The 20155-nt window shown below is 39.0% G+C and overlaps 1 protein-coding gene across 1 annotated transcript in view; it reads left to right on the plus strand.

Moving 5' to 3' along the window:
• Positions 1 to 20155, plus strand: part of LOC109966118 (metabotropic glutamate receptor 4) — a 161832-nt gene that overhangs the window by 92983 nt on the left and 48694 nt on the right. The window contains exon 3 of the mRNA XM_020610739.1: positions 15392 to 15608. Within this exon, the coding sequence (XP_020466395.1) occupies positions 15392 to 15608 (217 nt within the window). The remainder of the gene's footprint in view (positions 1 to 15391; positions 15609 to 20155) is intronic.

Here is a 20155-nt window from a genome sequence, read left to right on the forward strand (position 1 = left end):
CACTGTAACAGGTTGGTTCTTAACCATTTTATAGCAGTGTGACCCTCTGTTAGGATGAAATTATTTCACATCCTCTGCCCAGAACATCAGAGTTTAGGAGCATATAATATCACAGTTGGCAATTTAAATGTCTAATTTAATGAGGGTGAAGCTCTGGGCACTGTCTGTGGCTTCATCCCATCCTTTCTGCTAGACACTTTCCTGCTCTGCTGTACAGGAGCTACTATCTCTCAGTCTCCAGATCCACAAGAATTTAATTCATTTTCATACACAGAATTCACCATTAACTCCACTGTTAACTACATACGAGTGTTTGTTTTCTTCTTGTTCACAACAATTTGCTATAATGTGCAAAGCAAGGACTGTATGGATTTAGTGGGTGAATAGCTGATTGATTAATTACTCCCTACCATTAATGTTGCACATATCGAGCACTGACGTCTCAGTAAAACACGACCTCCTGTCTGTGTATCTGTGTGAGACGTGGAGGGAGAGGCACGCACAAACACACACAGCAGAGAATCAGAGCTCACAGAAAACTTTTGTATGTGTTTCCATGTTGTCTGTGCTTGGTTGCTAAGGATCACCACAGAAAAGAGGAGGACTGATTTAAAAACATTCAAAAATTATTTTTGCTTATATACAGTATTAATCGAACATGGTGGAGCAGTGGTTAGCGCTGTTGCCTCACAGCAAGAAGGTTCTGGGTTTGGTCCTTCAGTGCAGAGTTTGTATGTTCTCCCTGTGCTTGCGTGGGTTCTCCCCTGGCGCTCCAGCTTCCTCCTACAGTCCAAAGACATGCAGGTTAGGTTGATTGGCGACTCTAAATTGCTCACATTAGTGCATATATATATATCCCAACTTGGGTTGCATCAGGAAGGGCTTCAGGGGTAAAACACTTGCCAAATGTATACATGCGAACGGTTGATTTGCTGTGGCGACCCCTAACGGGAACAGCCGAAAGCAGTAGTAGATCACTCTAAACTGCACATAATCACTCTGAACTGGCACGTAAAGAAAGCAATATCACTACACCAGTGACATGATTTTCCTCCAAAGACTTCCTATTCATTTGTTTGGCATCTTTGAAGCACTTCTGATTTATACTTCACATGGGAGCTGCTTTATATGTAGACAAGGGAAGGCAGCAAGTGGAACAGCATCATGAATATACAGTATAATAGTCACTTTAGGCAAATAGCTTTGTCTGTGGCTGTCCTGAACATTTAGGTAAGGATCATGAAAAAAGATACAGTCAATGCCACTTTTTCCTTTTTAACAAATATTTATTAGGTACTGGGATTATTCATCTTTAGATGGGGACACATTCAAAATAAAATTATCAAACTGTATAGAAAAATGTACACTCAACCAATACACCAAGCAAAGAAACAACGTCTCTTGAACAAACTCCCAAACTGCAAGAGGTTTTAGATTACTGCAGTGCAAAACAAACACAATTAATGCACTGCTTAAAGGAGCAGGAAGTTGCCTGGAGTAAGTGTTTTCACATTTATGGGACCAAAATAGATCAGAACTATGTTGTTTGCTGCTTTACATATTTAAAAATGGCAGCATAAGGCATGTAGTGTACATTAATCTGTGATGAGATCAACAGAAAATATGGCACACTGCCCCACCTCATCTGTTACATCTGACCTCAGCACTGCCCACTATGGTTTGAAGGAAAGAGAGGTGAATTATGTGGTGTTGGAGTGCAGTTTGACATTTAATACTGTGGAAATACTTTCCATGGCTGTCCACTGATGCGAACGATTAAATCAAAGACTTGTCCTGTTTTTTCCATCTGTTCATCCATTATCTATACCGCTTACCCCGAGGAGGGTCGTGGGAGGGCTGAAGTCAATCCCAGCTGTCACTGGGTGAAACGTGATGTACACCCTGGACAGGTCCTGTTTGTTTGTTTGTGGCATTGTTTTTCTTATCAGGTTTTCTGTTTGCGGTTATATTCCCCTGTTACAGTTTTACTAACAGGTGCTTGAGCTCGGCTGCCTTGACTGGCTGGTTGACAGAAGTGCTCTTCACATCCTCAACAACACTTGTTCACCTTGTTCACTTGGGACAAGTATTCACATTACACCCTGAATTCAGTTTTGTTTGGTGTTTGGCTTCTTGGTTTATCTTTGTGAACAAACAATTGGGAGCCCTTGTTTTCTCTGACCTCCAGTTGTGCTTAGCCAGTTATGATGGTGGTGACAGAACTGGTGGGATCCAAGCATGATGGGATGCTTCATGAATAGAACAGGTTATCTAAGATAAAGAAATATATTTACACCTTTATATACTTTTTTACATTAGCCAGGTATGAAGCAAACTTAAGTTTATTACATGTATAGTTTGTACACACCTGGACAGTTGAGATAGGAGAGAGCTTACATCAACAGTTTAAATGCAAATCACTGTAAAGTATTGGTACTGAAATGAAGAGGCCCCTGAATGTGATGTCACAAAGGTAAGTGGCCTGAATGGGTGTTTTTTTTATCATTATTATTATTTAAGGTTGTAGAGCTATTGAACATTTTATAATTGTAATTGCACTTGACTCCACTTGTCTATTTAATCCTGAGAGTCTAACCTAACCTGGCACACTTTCCCAGTGTGTGCACGAAAGACTACAAAAAAAGAAAATCCAAGTTCATTTGCTCACATATGCAGCTCATTCAGACAGACAGTAATTTGATACAGTATTGTGCAATGAATATGAAGAACGTGGTAATTTAATCTGTCATAAATTCCGATAAATGAAGAAGTATGGGGCAGGGAAGACACCCTCCATGGTGTCTCCCTCTCCCTTTTTCTCTCCCCCCTCATGAAAAAGTAGTGTTAGTGATAAGATCTGGGACATCCCTTCTGTAAATGGAGCTGATGATGCCTAATTTTGGAGTGGCTCCCTGTGGTCTACCTGCTGGGAATTTACAGTCAAAGTCTGAAGTTTACATACACCTTGGCCAAATATATTTAAACTCAGTTTTTCACAAGTCCTGACATTTAATCCTATAAACATCCCCTTTCTTAAGTCACAGTCTCATTTACAAAGCTAGGACTGTATACAAACACACAAGGTGTTCAGGGCACACCAACTGGACAGACAGCAAGAGGAATGTGTGGACAGCTGCTGAATTTGACAAAATACATAATGAATTAGAATTATTGACTATACTTTTAAGTAAGTTTTTGCCCATTCCCCTACCACTGATAGAGCATGCCTTCCCCACTAAGCATGCATTCATCTTTACAAAAGCCCAACAACACATGTTCCACCAAGGGATGACCTATCAGATCTAAATTCTGACATTTACAACTAAAGAATTAGCACATCAGTAGATGACATATTGGACTATGTCTATGTCCTTTTCCCAGACAAACTGTAAACACACTCATATTTGGAAATTCCACCAATACGTTGTTGGCAGAGAAAAGACAATAAGACAATATCAATGATTTGCAATATTATAACTCTATTTGCTTTGGTTGTTGTAACAGCACTGTTAAGTGGTCATTGTTTCAGTGTTTTCCCCTCAGTGTGCAGACTCAACCAGTATATTTGTAATATAACCCCTCAAAAAATCTTTTCACATACTGTGCAGCTCCAGAAAACAAACAATTTGAAATACAACACTTGCCAGCATAGTGTTTGCCTCTCTCCCAGAAACTGAATTAACACACAAATGGCCTTTTCATTTGGTTTCTGTAGAAACCTCTTCTTTTCTGAATGAGTCCAAATATTGGAAAGTTGGCTATTAAGCCTGTGGGTTACTAATGTTGACAAAATGATCATTTTTCATGCAGTGCTGCTGTACTACAGACCACATGTCCTGCTACTTTTTCTAACAGAAATACAATAATCTAGAATAATTTTCTGCGTATAATGAAACTGCTTAAAGCCGTATTTGAAATGAAATTGGTTAAATGAGGCTATCTGAATGTGCAGGAGACATCTCTTTATTTTTCACGATACTTCCCATCAGGTTTGGGTGCACACTCAGAAAAATCATTTGTTGGGATTTCATCATTTTTAATTATCTCCATGTTCTCGGCGCTGTCTGTCAACAAATGTTTGTGCCTGCTGATAATGTTTATGGCTACTGCCAACCAACCGGAGGCCCAAAAACAAAAGCTCTGATGAACTGGTGTGGGATGGATTTATTTCAGGACATAAACCAGTGACAAAAGAATGGACCAGGTTTATGACAACACAAGGTAACTGTGAACTGGCCTAGAGAGAAAAACACCGCTGCATTAGTGGTTCGACAATTGTTTTTATTTAGTGGCGTATTTACCAGCACTGAAGATGTAAATGGGCACAGCTGCAGCTGCGTTAATTTAAATACAACTCCACTTTGGACCTGCTGCCTGAAGGCTGTTGCGTATGTGTGGACCGAGAGGATGTGTAGAAGAAAGTCTGAGTTTACAGCGACCAAGCTTTAATTTGGTTGAAGAAAACAACAAATGCATTTCAGATCTGAAGTCACATAGTCTCCTGCCAGTCAAATAATCTTTTATTTCATTCATTAACTGAAGCATAGTTTGACCTGAAAGCCTGTAAAAGTCCCTCACATTCACCTCTGTTGAATGATGCAATTTACAAAACCCCTCTCCCTCCTCATGTGTGCTCTTAACTATGACGATCTCTTGGATGCTTTAAAATACATATTGCATGAGACCCCGCACGCAAATTCCTGTGGAGCCACATTTTGACAGTTTTACTGCTGAAAAACCCCACTGTGGCCTCATAGTTAATATTAACATGCTCGTTCACCACTTAGCACCAGAACATGAGCCACAAAACTTTAGTAAATATCCCCTAATATGCTTAGCAAATGTTTAAATTCCTCAAGAATTTATGTTTTGCATGCAGGAACAACAGACAACCCAATATACTGTTGATTTGTGAGCCACTAATCTCATGATTTTTAAGATTGGCCTAGAGCAAAATAAAGTATATCCCAAAATATATTAAATCCTTTCATATCCCAATACACTATTGAGAATGTTCCCCTTTTTCGTTCATTGCTGACTTTTGAACCACTGCAAAAGAAACTGTCTGTTGCCTTGGGAGATGAGACAGAGAAGGGCACCAGTTCAGGGATGTTGAATGCATGAGAGATATTCACTGTGTTAACTGCAAATATACCCAGGCTTTTCATTATATCTCATGTTTAGTAATCCTCTGTTGCGAATCTCCCTGACCTTTCACACAGAAGTCAGGCTTTTCATAGCTTAGTGATATTTTATAGAACTTTACTCATTTGGGACAGAGAGGGATTTTTATGTCCACATTTGAAAAGTTTCATTGGTATTTTGATCACACATTCAACTTTTTGTGGTTTTTTTTGTGCTGGTTTTTAATGCAATGGCTGTAATGCTTATTCACTACATTCAGTCTGCCAGACCATTTTACAAGTTCCTTTAAATTACTTTGGTAAACAGGTACGCTACTGTTTGTGCAATGATTCATTAATCACAAATATCATTTAGTTCAAATCTCACAATATTCTCAGCCTTTAGTTGAGATCACCTGCATGCTAAACTCAATTACTAATTCAATTTGTAATGAGACAGTTAATCACTGTTGCCACTGCTCAAATTAATGACTGCCAAACTTAAACAGAAAAACAATCCTGTGTAAAAACAGCGCATAGTGGCTTCGAGAACATGGGATAAACAACAAGTGCTAGGTCCCATCAAATACTTAATTCAGCTGCAACATCTTTTTTGTTTTGTTTTATACTAAGGCAAAGTAGGAATCATGAGTTACCTCTTTGTGATAAAAGACTGAAAATGAAATGGAACGGCCCACATCTGGAAGAAGGAGAAATATTTGATCTAGTATATCGTGCCTGTTCTCTGTCTCTCTTTTTTTTAAATACAAAGATATAAGTCTTTGCATTAAATTGCAAATCACGGCAATGCAGAAATGGCTGCTGGCTAGTGTTTTGAACTGCAATTGGGGTGTGTGTGTGTGCGCGCGTGAGTAAACGAATGCTAAAAACAGTTGTATAGACTGGTAAGTACATCACACCACCCCCAGGGCTTTCAGAACTGCAAAACTTGTAAATCAGTTCTCAGAACATTGAAGTGGAAGAGACTTGGGGATGTTTGATGAAAGGATGCAAACCAATCAGTATGAGGTATGATGGGATATAAACTAGAGCTTACACAGCATCACCTGATTAATCAATTAAGCTCTAATCCTCACACATGTAAATGAGTTGTTCTACATAAAATACAAGGCACCCCAAAGGCTAACAAACTGTATTTCTCTTCTTCTGCTGAAGGAAAAGCATCTTCAAATTCATCTTCCCTATCAAAAAATTCACAGGACAATCTAAAGATAATGGGCCACAATGATTGTACAACATGCATCTTTAACAGAAGACAACAGCAGTTGCTGGAAGTTAAAGGATAAGGTCGGCCATTTTCAATAATCTCCCCGCAGAAATGAAAACCCACAATTAATTTCCTGTACTCATTGTTAATGTCTGTCAAGATCGGCATATTTGCTAAAATTGTTGCTCCAAGCAACCATAAGTTTTTATAGCATCTGAAGTAGGCAAGAGTCAATTGTGTATGTGCGAGATCTTCGTGCAAGCTATCTGCTTTGTTTACAGCCCACCAGCTCCTCGCACTCATAGAGATCTCAGAACATTATGACGGCTGTTTTTAGTCCAGTGTAAATAAAATTACAATAAATAAGGGCCATCTTAACGCCAGTATAGTGGAATCTCTGTCTAAAAGAAGACTACACAGACCTTCCCAACTATATGCATACACACACAATGATGTCCTATTAATCATGTGTGATATCCTGGTCAGACACGCAAAGAAAAGGTACAGTACTACGCCTTTCATTATGCACATTTCAGGGAAGTCACACATGACCACACTGCTTTGTAAATGGAAGATTAAACATATCAGTACACTATACCTTCTGCTGCTTTGCAGAAAAGTGCCTAAGTACAAGATGGAAATTTCTGAAGCAGCCCTTAAATCTCACAGAAGAAAGCTTTTTAAACATTTATTTTAGTTAAGCAATGGTGCTAGGCTCATCTTGAAAGCAGCTGTTTTGCCATATAAACTGTGAAATTGTGTTCAACAGCTCTCCTGAATGTGTGCAGAAAAGCATTTATATAAATAATATGATCACAGTGCCCCTTCTATGGAGCTTCTGCTGAGTCACAATGGTAAAACTGTGCACGGCCCCAGTTCTGGACTTTGACATAGGGTTCAAATTATCAGCCCACCTCTACAATAAACAACAATCACTGCTCCTTCTGGCAGATATATACAGCATTGCAACCAGATTCCACACACAGTGCTTAGGGGTGGTAACATGGCCGTGCTCCATTCTCTATGTCAGAAGGGGACAGGACATTTCTGCCACACTCAGAGCAGAGACCAGATGGGGACTTGTCAAGGACTGGTCAAAGTCTCATGATGGACCAGCCAACAATTTAAGATGGCTGGACTTTAGCTAACTATGTGCTGTACAGAATATTATCAGGCACTACTGTATAAAATGTTGAGGGTAAATACAGTGTGCCGAGTAGCAAATACTGAGATCTTTCAGACAATCTCAGACTCTTAGATATAAATTTCACATAAAATACACATTTTTCCAAGCATTGCACTGTAAAGCTTTCACTGAACTGAAAGTGGGAGCACTGCCAAAGTGGTTTAACACAGCTCTTAATGTCTATGTTTTGCTTCCATCCTTTGAGAACAATAAGTGCATTTGTTGACAGTAATGTCTGGCAGTTTCTCTCTGTCTGGGGCTTTAGAGTCTCTGGATTCTATAAAAGATTGAATTTTATGAAGAACACAAAAGTTGAGGGCTCTACAGCGTGATGTCGAGCTGCTTAGCCAGCTTCTGTGTTGACTGCACACAGAGTTAGGTGAGATCACATTGCCATCAGTACATTGTGCTAATCTTTGTTTGATAAACTATAACAAATCACACATTTTAAATAGCACATATGCACAAAAATGAGTGGAGGATGTGTTCCTTCTGTATTTTCAGAACAGGACAGTGAATGGCTACCTATTCAACATCTTTTCCCCCCTTTTAGTTAAATAGTCATATTGTATGCTAAAAGGACATGCAGCAGGTCAAAGGCAATACTGCCATGAAGAAATGATTCTCAAGAGGCTGTTCATCTACTGGGAACTGTAAACACAGAATGTTAAAAAGTGCAAAATAAGCACCTGTGGTATCAGACTTTGATTCATGAACCCAAATGTCTATGTGGAGCTTGCATTGTTCACTTTAATCCCAACATATTAATCTCAGTAAGGGATGGGTGGAAAGATCTCTGTATGCTTTTTGACTCAGCAGGGTGGTTCTGCAGTTAGTCAAAAGGTTAAGCCAGGCTGTAGAGACAGCTTGGGAGAAGTGAAGTGTCTTAATAACAAGAACACAAACTGTTGAGTAGCTCAGAATGTGAAAGCACATAAAAATTCTCTACAACACACTGGTTGGATCAATCAATACGCCAGGAAGCGCTCTGTGCAACTTTTCATGGGGTACGAATGTACTCTGCAGGGACTCGCTAACTCGAGGCCTCTCACTGGATAACATCGAGTGTTATATTCAGCTTGTTCTTACTTGAATGATGAAGATCGCACATTGTGCCTAAGGTGCTGATGAGTGTCAGCCATTTGGCTCTGCAGTGCTCCTGAGAGGGTAGGTATAACTACATTTGGCTCTATCTGAATAATAGACGAAATGAGTGTAAAATCATTATAAATGAAGCCACAGCACCATCACTCAGATTACTGGTATTATTTATCTCAAGAATACTGACAGGTGAAGGGCCCGGGGGGATTGAGTGTTTGCCAAGGCCTATCCCTCCTCCTGTCATTATGTCTGTATTTGTGCTAGCACTGCACATATGCAGTTTACAGTAGTAATAGTGGTACACTGACCACTCAATATTCATAGTAATTTTGGAAACAATAGTTCTTTTACTTCGCAGCGTAGTATATAGAAGTTGGGTTTTTATTCACTGAGGACTGTTAATTTTGTCAGCTAAAATGATTGCGTCAGATTTTATCAGCTGCAGTTATTTTTATTTTATTTTAGTACTTAGGATAAGGATACCACTTTGATTTGGCCCAGTATGTTGCACACAAGAAATTTGTTTCCGGTACAGAACTGAGGCAGCCATCTGCGGCATCAGCTCAACCGATGGCTCTAACCATCGGGGGCAATGGGGGGTTCAGTGTCTTGCCCAAGGACACTTCGACATGTGGACTGCAGGCACCGAGATTCGAACTTCCGACCCTCTGATTGGGAGACAAGTGCTCTACCCACTGAACCCAGTCACCTACTTTTCAAGATAAATAGTTTTAAACTATTTATTTATGGCTCTTAAATATGCATGATGACAAAAATGATGGTAAAGTTGCATGTGACAGGCAAACAGGATAAATAAAGAGCTTCATATTTCTTGGTGCAGGATTAAGCTTCATAGGACCTAGTGTTATATTTCAGTTATAAAAAATGTAAAATGTTATGCTTTATCTTTATAAGATGTATGTTTTATCTTTGGTAATCTCAAGCACATTTGTAAAAGAAAATGCTTTTAGGATGAGGACAAATAAATGGCTCTGTCAAACGTAAAGGTCCTCTGCGGAGTTTTTGACCTCTAGTAGCGCTAAGGGACTGTTTCTCTATGGGGGGGGGGGTACCATTTTGTGCATTTGTGCATGCATGTGTGCATGCAGGTGACACAATACACAGACCTGTCAATAGTGTCATACTATTCCATAAATCTACAAGTGGCAGTAACACACCAAGATGCATAAAGACAGGGAAGAACAGTAAACAATTAAAAATGGATCTGTTCAATGTTGGACTTAAAAATATTTAAAAAAAACTTTGCAAATGTGAATATGAGAAGGGATGAATACACCACGTAATGTTTAGGATAGCCTACATACTGTTTTTGTAAATAACACTAAATGTAAACAAGTTTTATTTATTTGCAAAGCACCACAGGGCACCTTTACCACTAACAATTAACAAATATGTCTGAGTTGTCAGTGTGTAGAACTGTAAACTCCAGTATAATAGTATCTTGGATCTAATGCAATGGGTGTAATGGTACAAAATGCTTGTGTTTCTGATTTTGGAAAGGCTAAAAAACAAACAACAAAAACTCTAAACGTCTTCAGATAGAGTATCTCTTACCAGGGAAATCCAGATCTTGATGGGCCTGTCCTGTCTAGTTACAGCTTGGATAATCCATGATTTTAACTGAATCTGACATGCTGAAAACATCGTATACATCTCAGTTGTTGTTTTACCTAATATCTTTAGATGAAAATCAACACCTGTCCTATTCAACTGTCAGTAAGACTAACACTCAAGGTAGCTAATGCAAACGTTTCTCTTTCTGTTTTGATGGTTCTGAAAATATACTGCTAACATATCCGCAGGAAGTATTTAATGAAACATTTCTCGAGTAAAGCTTTTGATTTTTCTTCTCCAGCAAACAGTACAGATGTATAATATTTCTAATGAGCATCATTACTCCTGCATTGATGCAGTGCCAAATGAGCTCATTGAATTTTAAAAAAGGCACAGTTATTTAAAGAAAGTGATTTGGGCATTAAATCTGCATCAAAAATCTCATTGAGACTCACATCACAGCAATTAAAGCACATTTCCCAAGCCCATTAGCAATTAAATGGATAGTGTTGGGGTGAGGCGGTTCAGATTAGAGTTCTATAAACGTAGGGGAGAAACATACTGTGTTAGTATACTCCATATGAAGTGGTTGGGTCACACAGAGCTCACATAAGAGGACAGAAAGCTCAGCTGCTTCAGTCTCAGCCTGAACAGATGGTAAATGTACAAACAATGGAGCCATGAGAACATGAGAACAACCTACTAAGATATTTACCACTGAATGCGGCTGCGAGTCTACCTAGCCATACTAAATTCAGTTGCACCAAACCCCTGCCAAGATATTCTCTCCTTTCCTGCATATGGCACATTCTCTTTTCACAACTTATCTTTATTTTACCTCCCAATCCTTGTTTCTTTTGATCCTCTAGAAGGAAACCAGGGGGCCTTTGCTGGGGAATTTAATTTCTTGACTCAGGACTAAGCAGTGACTGTGCTAATGAAGGAAGCACACAGTTCAGGACTATTGCTATAGTGCAGTGAACAAGAAATCTTGCCAACACAAACATGATAAGCTCTTCCTGTCCTGGTTCTTGACAGAATGGTGAAATTGTGAGATTGTTACAGCAGTGAAAATCCCTCAAGTGAAAAATACAGCTTGCATTTCTTGGCAGATATGAGACTAGACACATCATGACAGTACCACAACACATGACAGCAGCCAAATTAAAAAATACAACAACAAAAAAAAGGAGGTACATTTAAAAAGCAATGGCAAAACATTTACTTGGATATTTTTAAAGTATTGCAAGATGTTTCTGCCAAACAATATAGCACTTTTAAAACCCAATTCTTATTTACCTGCCCAGGCTTTTTTGTTTAAGTGAACTGTATTGTACACGACATTCTATCCTATAAGTGGGTTTTTCAGGAAAAAAGTTTCAAACAGCTATTGTAATACACACTAATAATAACAAGAACAATTAAATTGTTATGGTGAAGCGCTAGGTAGGACCCAATGTGCAGAGGCAAGGGAAGGTTCAAGTAGGGCTTTATTAAATAATAGAGAACAAGACTAAAAGGGAAAAATACATAAGCTCATCCTGACAAGAGAAACAAAGAAGTCCAAAAAAACTAAACAGTAGGTCAGGGAGCAGGGTAAGAAACTAAAGCAAGACTGGAGAAACCAACAAAAGAACTGCCAACAGGCCAGGGTCACAATCACAAAGGAACAAACAGGAGACAGCGTCAAACTTACAAGAGTACATGGACAAACAGGGTGTGGCAAAAGGAGAGAGCAAGCAGAGGACAGGGGGCAACAAGGCGCGGAGACAAAATGAACCAACAACCATTGTGAGGGAAGTGATGAGGATATATCGACGGGAGACCAGAGGATAACAGGCAGCAGGTGGAAACCATGAATGGTGATTGTGAACAGGGGTAAAGCTGGGGCAGGTAACATAGGACAGGAAGTCTAACCAAAAATAAATGCACAAAACAGGAAGCAGGACACAAACCACAACATAAATAACACATGGAATTAAGTAGCAAGCAAAAAAGTGGAAGCAAACCTAAATATGTCTCGCTTTGCTCTTGGCAACATCTCAGCCAGCTTCATGAGGTGGCCACCTGGAATGCTTTTCAGTTAAAAGAAGTTTCAGTTGTCAGAAGTTAAAAAGTGGAATTCCTTGCCATCTTAACATGTTTGTGGCCATCAGCTGTTTTCCAATGTAGTGCTGGTCTACAGAAAATTTTGACCTATCTGACTGCTGTGATAATCTATGTGATGGCAAGAACCGCTCAACTAAGTAAACAGAAATGACAGGCCATCATTACTTTAAGACATGAAGGTCAGGCAATCCAGAAAGTTTATTCAAATGCAGTTGCAAAAACCATGACAGGGTGTCAACAGCTATACACAAGTTAAACTTAAGGCTTTTAAAAACCACTTTAAATGGTATTCAAGACCAAACCTGGGATGGAATTACCAATAGTGAAGAAAATACCAGTGACTGAGTGCTGCGTCAAATGACCTGGAAGGTGTTTCTAATCTGTTGACTGATATTTTATGCCAGACTTTTTTGTACATGTTATCACCTAAGTTTTTATTCCAAAGACCACACACTGCATCTTTCACCCTGACACAGGAACCAAGACTGTGCTAGAACATTAAAATAATCTAAAATGAGACATAATTAACACCTTCCAAACACCTTTGCACAACACTTTAATTTCAGTTTGCTAGATCCCGTCTCATGACGTCAAAGGAGTGAGAAAAAAAAGGTTCACACTTTTACTGCCTCCCAGACAGAGAAACACAGATGCAAAGAGGAAAACTTATGCCGAATGTCAAATCAGATAGTGAGCAAATGTGGGGGCCAGGTGTACATCAGCTAGCTGTGATCACCAGATGTTAAATCAACAACTCAGATGGCTGCCACTGATCTGCAGGAGGCTTTCACAGCACATGCCACAGATTCTGTCAAGAATAGTGTCTATGAGACAGTCCCAGAGGAATAATGTCTGCCTCCAACATGGATGTCATTCAGTGCTCACAGTTCACGAAGCAATGCAGTCTGCACAAGCAATTTAAGCTCAAAATAAGACAACTGATACAGAAAATCTGTGTGGACACATCACAATGTGATAGCCAGGGACAATCCTTAAGGCTGACATGCAACATTACCACAGAGAGAGCTCTCTTTCCTGTCCCTTCTCTTCTGTGAAAGAAAATGGAGTTAACAAGGCTGCCTTTGATTGGCAGGTTCACCATATCACAAATCCTTAGCTATAAAGCCATACCTGTACATGTGATGCACAGTATATTTATATATGAACCTCAAAATGTCCAGTGTTTTTGATACAAAGGGAAGATTGATACAACTCAAAAATACACTACTACAATAAAATAACATTTATTGATTACAAGTTCTGTGCTTGCTGCCCTCTGGTTCTGGCTTCACCCAGTGGATCCTCAGCAAAAGCATGAAGAGTTACATTAGATGTTAGCAACTGTAGGTCATGGATACAGATTGAAAAGCTGTGCTCCTAATACTCTACAGGCTGCAAGGACAAGCAAGGAACTTAGCAGTAGTAGGATCAGTGTAGTATTGCAGTTGACTACATCAAAGCTCTCTGCTGAGAGGGAGGGAATATATCACTTTCACAGTGGTCTGTCTGCACTTAGTGGAGCGTATTTAAGTAAAGTGTTGGTAGGTAAAGTCCAAAACATTTGCTTCTTATTTTAAAATCTGATTTATAAAAGGTAGATACAGTCATACACCTCATAAGCTGTAAGAAATGATGGATTCTGTAGCATACTGCAAGTGTTTTTACTGTCAGACTGAGCTTATCCCTCCATCTCAGTAGGGATGTTCAAAAGTGACAGTATTTGGCCCCAGAACTACACTGAGGTGCCATGAGAAACAGTATCTGAAAAGGATTGACATGTCATTCATGTGTCAGTCATCTGATGAAAAAGCACAGTAAAATCATTTCACAAATCAGGTGGACACTACCTATAGCAAATTGTAAATTTTGGAAATGGTTATCCTGATTATTTAAACAGAGAAAAACTTCCAAATAGGCTTCTTTGGTCATTTTTTTCCCCAACAACTGTTCTTTTGTTTGTGTATTACGTTCAGGATTTTTACTATGAAGATTCCTTGGATTAAGACATAAATGCCCTAAGAACAAGAAGTCTACTCTAATACTGGGCTGGTTTGTGCACATCAGAAAATGCTTACCCACTGATTCAGATGTAGTCAAACTCTATTCTGGTTTAAAACATTACATGACCCTAACATCTACTGCCTGGATTTATCAACCTCAGAGAAGCACGAGGAAAAAAATGCATCACCATAAAACGTATGTCCATATTTAAAGTTAAACCATGAAACAAATGATTGAATGTCATAAAATCTGGCCAGTTAACTTCCCAACTGTGCTGCACAAAAGCCATAGAAACATCACAGAAGCTATGACAGCCATAAATCTGAAATTATTTGAGCAAGCAGAAGTTAGGCTTACACACTAACTTGGTGTTTCCTGCTAGACATAGCTTCAGAAAGGTGTAGCAGAACTAAAGAACACAGGGAGCTGAACATTTTCTAACAACCACATGTAATGACACCTTTAGTTGGTTTTACCTGCTTGCAATGTATTTTTAAAATTTATGAAAAGAATATATCAAGATGATCTAAGGCACTTTTCAGTGAGTCTGACTTGCTTTCAATTATCTTTCCTCCTCTCAAGTTATCCCTAAACATTTGACCCTATTATGGTCTACTTCTAAGTACCATAATACAGTAAGGTTACATTCTAATTATAGCTTTCCAATTATGCATTACAGTAATGGCTTTATGAATTCTGCCACTAGGTATTATTGGAGCTCATCTTGTGTTTGTGTTTTGCAACACCAAATAAATCTCACATTATGTTAGAGACAAGTGTGAATTCATGATAAGATTCTTGCTGCCTGACTGGTGTGAAAAACACGTCTCAAAGAGTATTGTGGCTAAGTCCGTGATCATCAGGACTATTTAAAGCAACAGCACCTCAACTACAGAGGGTGAATAACCACCAGGGAGCAGGTGATTGCAGCAGATAAGTTAGGTGTCATATTATAATTATGCAGAAAACAGTAAGGAACCTTCCTGCTGTATATGTAATTAATTTACACAAAGAACATTATGCATTAATTGTACCATGTGTAACTAGATCTCTGTCCTTCTTCTCTAGATCCCTCAGGTGAGCTATGCCTCCACAGCTCCAGAGCTCAGTGACAACACCCGTTATGACTTCTTCTCCCGGGTGGTTCCTCCAGACACCTATCAGGCCCAGGCCATGGTGGACATTGTCAAAGCCATGCACTGGAACTATGTCTCCACTGTGGCTTCAGAGGGAAACTACGGAGAAAGTGGCGTTGATGCATTTATTCAAAAGTCTCGAGAGGATGGTGAGTAATTTCCATAAGTGTCCTGGAGTTTATTCAGATGACTGTGAAAGCAGCTATCACTATTTAAATCTCAAAGTGAACTACTGAAAGTGTTTCCCTGTGAGTGAACAAGCAATTCAGTGTCTACAATATATATTTTTAAACAACATTGAATAAGCAAACTTTATAGTAAAACAAATAATTTAAAGAATCAGTGACTCAGTGTTGTATTTGATTTAATCTGAGAATTAACACACAACTCAAAGCATTTGTTGCTAGGTCCTACAGTACAACTGCTTTTACATTGTCATAAATTGTCATTTAGATTTGATGAATTAAATATGAACACAGAGCTTTTTTTTCACCTTAGTGAATAAAGCTAAAGAATGATTCAAAAACTCACCAGCATACAGAAAATAGCCAGAAACAGAGAAGTTTGATTTTCAAATATTGAGAAGCAGCGACAGTGTGAAAGTGAAGCTGCCCACACAGCCTGGAGCAACATAAGGAGAAAGCATTGTTCAGTGTTGGGAATACAATCCGTTTGGCACTGGAAGCTGCCAGCACACGTTCAGCCTGACCCCTGACCGTTTCTGAAGCAGGATGTAATCACTACCGACATGTGCAGTACTCTCTGTGCCACTGTGTCCCTTTCTTTCCTGCCAGCTCTAAGCTGCTGCCCATCACCAGTCGTACTGGAGAGGCATCAGCAGCACATTACCACCGCAGAGCCCTCCAGTCTGCCCAGCTCTGCTGCCTACTTGCCTAACAATCCATACCAAGGGTGCTCAAAGCCCAACACAACAGGCAGTTCACATTTTTCAGAAAACATCCTGCCATTTTTTTCCTGTTGTTGAATGAATTAAGGCCTAAACTTGTATAAAAATATGTTAGCATATGAAGACAGAAATATAAGAAAACCTCTGGGTAGTCAATGTTAGCAGTGGTCTCTGACGTCATGTAGAGGATGGAAGTATTCTTTATATGGGTGTGTGGAAAGAGGTTCTCAAATGAATTCCCATACAAATTGGTAACTTTTGTATTCAAAAATGTCAATAGGCTTTAAGGGTAGTCAGTATATAATGCATTTTGGTGATAAACAAATGTAAACAAAACCTTGTGCTTCATTTATTTATAATGAAAGGTCTGAAGCATTTCCTTCAGTTTGGTTCAGCTATACATACCGTAGATGTTTTTGGATCTGCTGTTACTTCTGCTTAAAAAAAGTCCCTGAAGGTGCCTCCAGTGCATTTCTATTCCCACTCATCACAGACTTTTATTACATCAAGTCCTCACTGAGTCATGAATGCTCAAAGCCCTGCAAAGTTCCTCAATTTCCAGCTACAGAGATCTCATCCTCTCCCAGGAGTTGTGCCAGATTTAGAGATACCATGTCACAGTCCAGCGCCCCTCCTAAGGTCACACCTTAATTAGAGAGGATTTTATAGGAATCCAAGTCTCGTGTACTCTTAGCATGGTGGTTTGGATGGTACTGTATGTTGTGCTGGGATTAATGAGTGTTTGAGAGGCCTTAATAAAACTTCAAATTAAAAAACTAAGTAAAAAAAACAAAACTATTATAGGTTATTGTATTAATTTAAATATGTCCTCAAAGTCTTTTTTTTTTTTTTACAAAACACAGCTAAACTGTATATACCAATGTGTTGCTATTTATAATCCAGTCTTCTTTAATTTAGGTCTTTGAGACTAAATTGGAACTACTTATTTGTGTCTCATGAGATGAGATCTATTAATTTGTCTGATTCCACATAAAGGTGGGATTTGTGCATTAATGGAGGTGATTTTCAAACACTGTGGTTTACTTTTCAAGAAAAAAGATTTTAAGGGCAGTTACTAACTGTTTGTTTTTGAGTATGTGTATCAGGTTTGTTTGCCCATCTCCGTTAAAGTGTTGTGCACTGTCGTGTCCTGTCTGGTTATGTGAGACGTGTCCAGGATTGTCTCAGTCCTAAACAGGGCTAGTATTGTTTTCATCCAGCAGTATTTGCAAATTGTTCAGCATTTGTCAGTTTCCTTTTGGCCCATGTCATTTCTTGAAACAGGAAAACTTTAATACCACCACACAACAGCTCTAAAGGTCGACAGTGGAGCTCCCGCTATGTATATTCATATTCTGTGACTTGAACACAGTTATAATGATATGTAGATACCATCATAGTCCCACAACATTATCAAAACATTTTTTTCTATCACAGTATCATGAAATTAAACATATCGTTACATTCTGATTATATACTGTATCAAATATAATATGAATAAAGCTAACAAACAAGGGAAACAATGATGATCTGCTGTAGAACTGATTTATGTATTTGTACATCGACACACATGTCACATCTTTGAATGCTGAATGACACCAACTAGTGATAAAATGTCTGAAATGCAACTTTCAACTTGTAATTTAAGACAGTAAAGTTTAAACAAATCCTTAGTTTTCTGCTGATGTAGACTAAAGAAATAATTAGGCAGCGTTGTTAACAGACAGAAATATGATACCTGTCACATGTGAAAGCACAGTAGTGTAGCTGCAGGGCATGTCTGACTGACGCCTCAACTTAAGTACATAAATTACCTTGAGTCTCATACCTGTGTGGTTGGATGAACATCTCGCAAAAGTGTCAGTAAAACGAAAGAGATGTCAACTCAAGAATACATTTACACAAGAGCAGGCTTGCAGTTTTGAATGTCTCAGTACAGGTCAAACATCTCTCTTTGAGGACATCTGATGTCAAGGGGGCACAAGACAGGAAAGAAAGTTTTTACCAAAATTTTGTGTTTTGAACACCTTCTCAAATTTCCCTGTCACCTTTCTTTAATCACCTGACAGTAACTGACACGTGGGACAAAATCTGTCAACATTAGACACAAACACTGCACTCCTCTACCTTTCTGTCCAGTCAGTCTGTCTGCAGCTGCGTTAAAACAGCACAACTGGACTGGTGTTTGCCAAACATTTCCATATCGGTTTTCCACATGCTGAACTATTGTTTGTATCCTACGTCTTTTCTCCAATTCAGGATTTGATTGATTATATAGGAAAGATGCAGGACAAGCAGGCAGCTCTGTCAGAATTAAAGCCACAGGTATTTGGCTACTAAATGGGTTGTGCTACATAACAAAAATGGCCAAATGTTCTGTCTCACTAACCAGCCAAGGGCTGCACTGCAGTCTCACCTACTTAATATCACTGTGGCCCTGTTTTCACTGTCCTGTTTTCTGTGGAGGAAGCCTAATTTCATCTTTGAATGCCAAATTTATGTATGCTGAACTAGGTAAAGGTACCCGATTTCATCTTTGAATGCCAGATTTATGTATGCTGAACTAGGTAAAGGTAACATAGATGTTCTTTTCCTGCAGTTTAATGCAGCTACATGACAAAAGTAAAAGTTTCTGCCACAGTTTGTCAAAATATTAAAAGTAGTGCAGCCATTCAAATATCCGTTTAGTTTTACTGTACATTAATTTGCTTACAAGCAAATGGGACTAGAACAAAATTAATTATACTTTCAATTTAATATTCAACAGAGCACAGGCTCCTTTTTAAGGGCTGATTATTTTTAAACAACATTTACATTATGTATCGGTGTGTGTACTTGGTATCATGTAGGTTTAGCGGCTGAGGGGTGTTGACATGTTGTGTTAGATGCAAGATGACAGGATCCTGCTGGCAAGGGAATCTGATATCATTCGATCCCAGCTCACTGGCCTTTCAAGTGGAAACCAAATTAAAGTGAAAATTCATGCAGCATTTGATCAGACTGACTGGACTTGAGTATTGGTACCATGGAGCGGTTTGACAGCGGGGCAGTCAATATCTCAGAGGAGGTTCACAGCTGACCTTAAGTGTTTTGGTGAGAGATGAACTCAAGCTGAAACAAGTGAGAATAAATAAGTCAGCTGGGAGGGAAATAACAGTACCATGAATAAAATGAATGATCGTTTTGTTCCCTTTAAATACAGTGTGCATACTACATCCACAGAAAACTGAGTAACCATGAATGTTCTAGATCAACACACTTCAGATAATGAATCTGACTTCTGCAGTGTTCATTTAAGATGCATTTTTATTTTTTCAGTCTACTTAAAGTAGAGGAATGCTGAACCATTCAGTCTCAGTTGTTCAGTCCTTTCACACCTGTCAACAGCCATATTTCCTCAGCCATGTACAGTATGAACCTCTTAAATCCAGTTGTAGCAGGTTTTTTCACAAATCTGCTCTTCAGTGGCAGCAAATCAGAAGTGTCAACATATTCTTTCAACACAAATCATTTTGTGATGTTTCTTATTTGGTTAAGCTTTTTCACTGGATTTCTTTCTGAATGCTGCCTTTGATTTTCATTAATTTATCTTATTCTCTGTTAATAAAAAAGTACAACTCCTGCAGATATTTTGTCTGCAGAGAGTGTTGTCTTTGGTACTATTTTATCCATCCATCCATCCATTTTCCTCCGCTTATCCGGGACCGGGTCGTAGGGGCAGCAGTTTAAGCAAAGATGCCCAGACTTCCCTCTCTCCAGACACTTCCTCCAGCTCCTCCGGGGGAATGC

Source organism: Monopterus albus, unplaced genomic scaffold (assembly GCF_001952655.1).
Source record: "Monopterus albus unplaced genomic scaffold, M_albus_1.0 scaffold106.1, whole genome shotgun sequence".
Taxonomy (NCBI): Eukaryota; Metazoa; Chordata; class Actinopteri; order Synbranchiformes; family Synbranchidae; genus Monopterus; species Monopterus albus.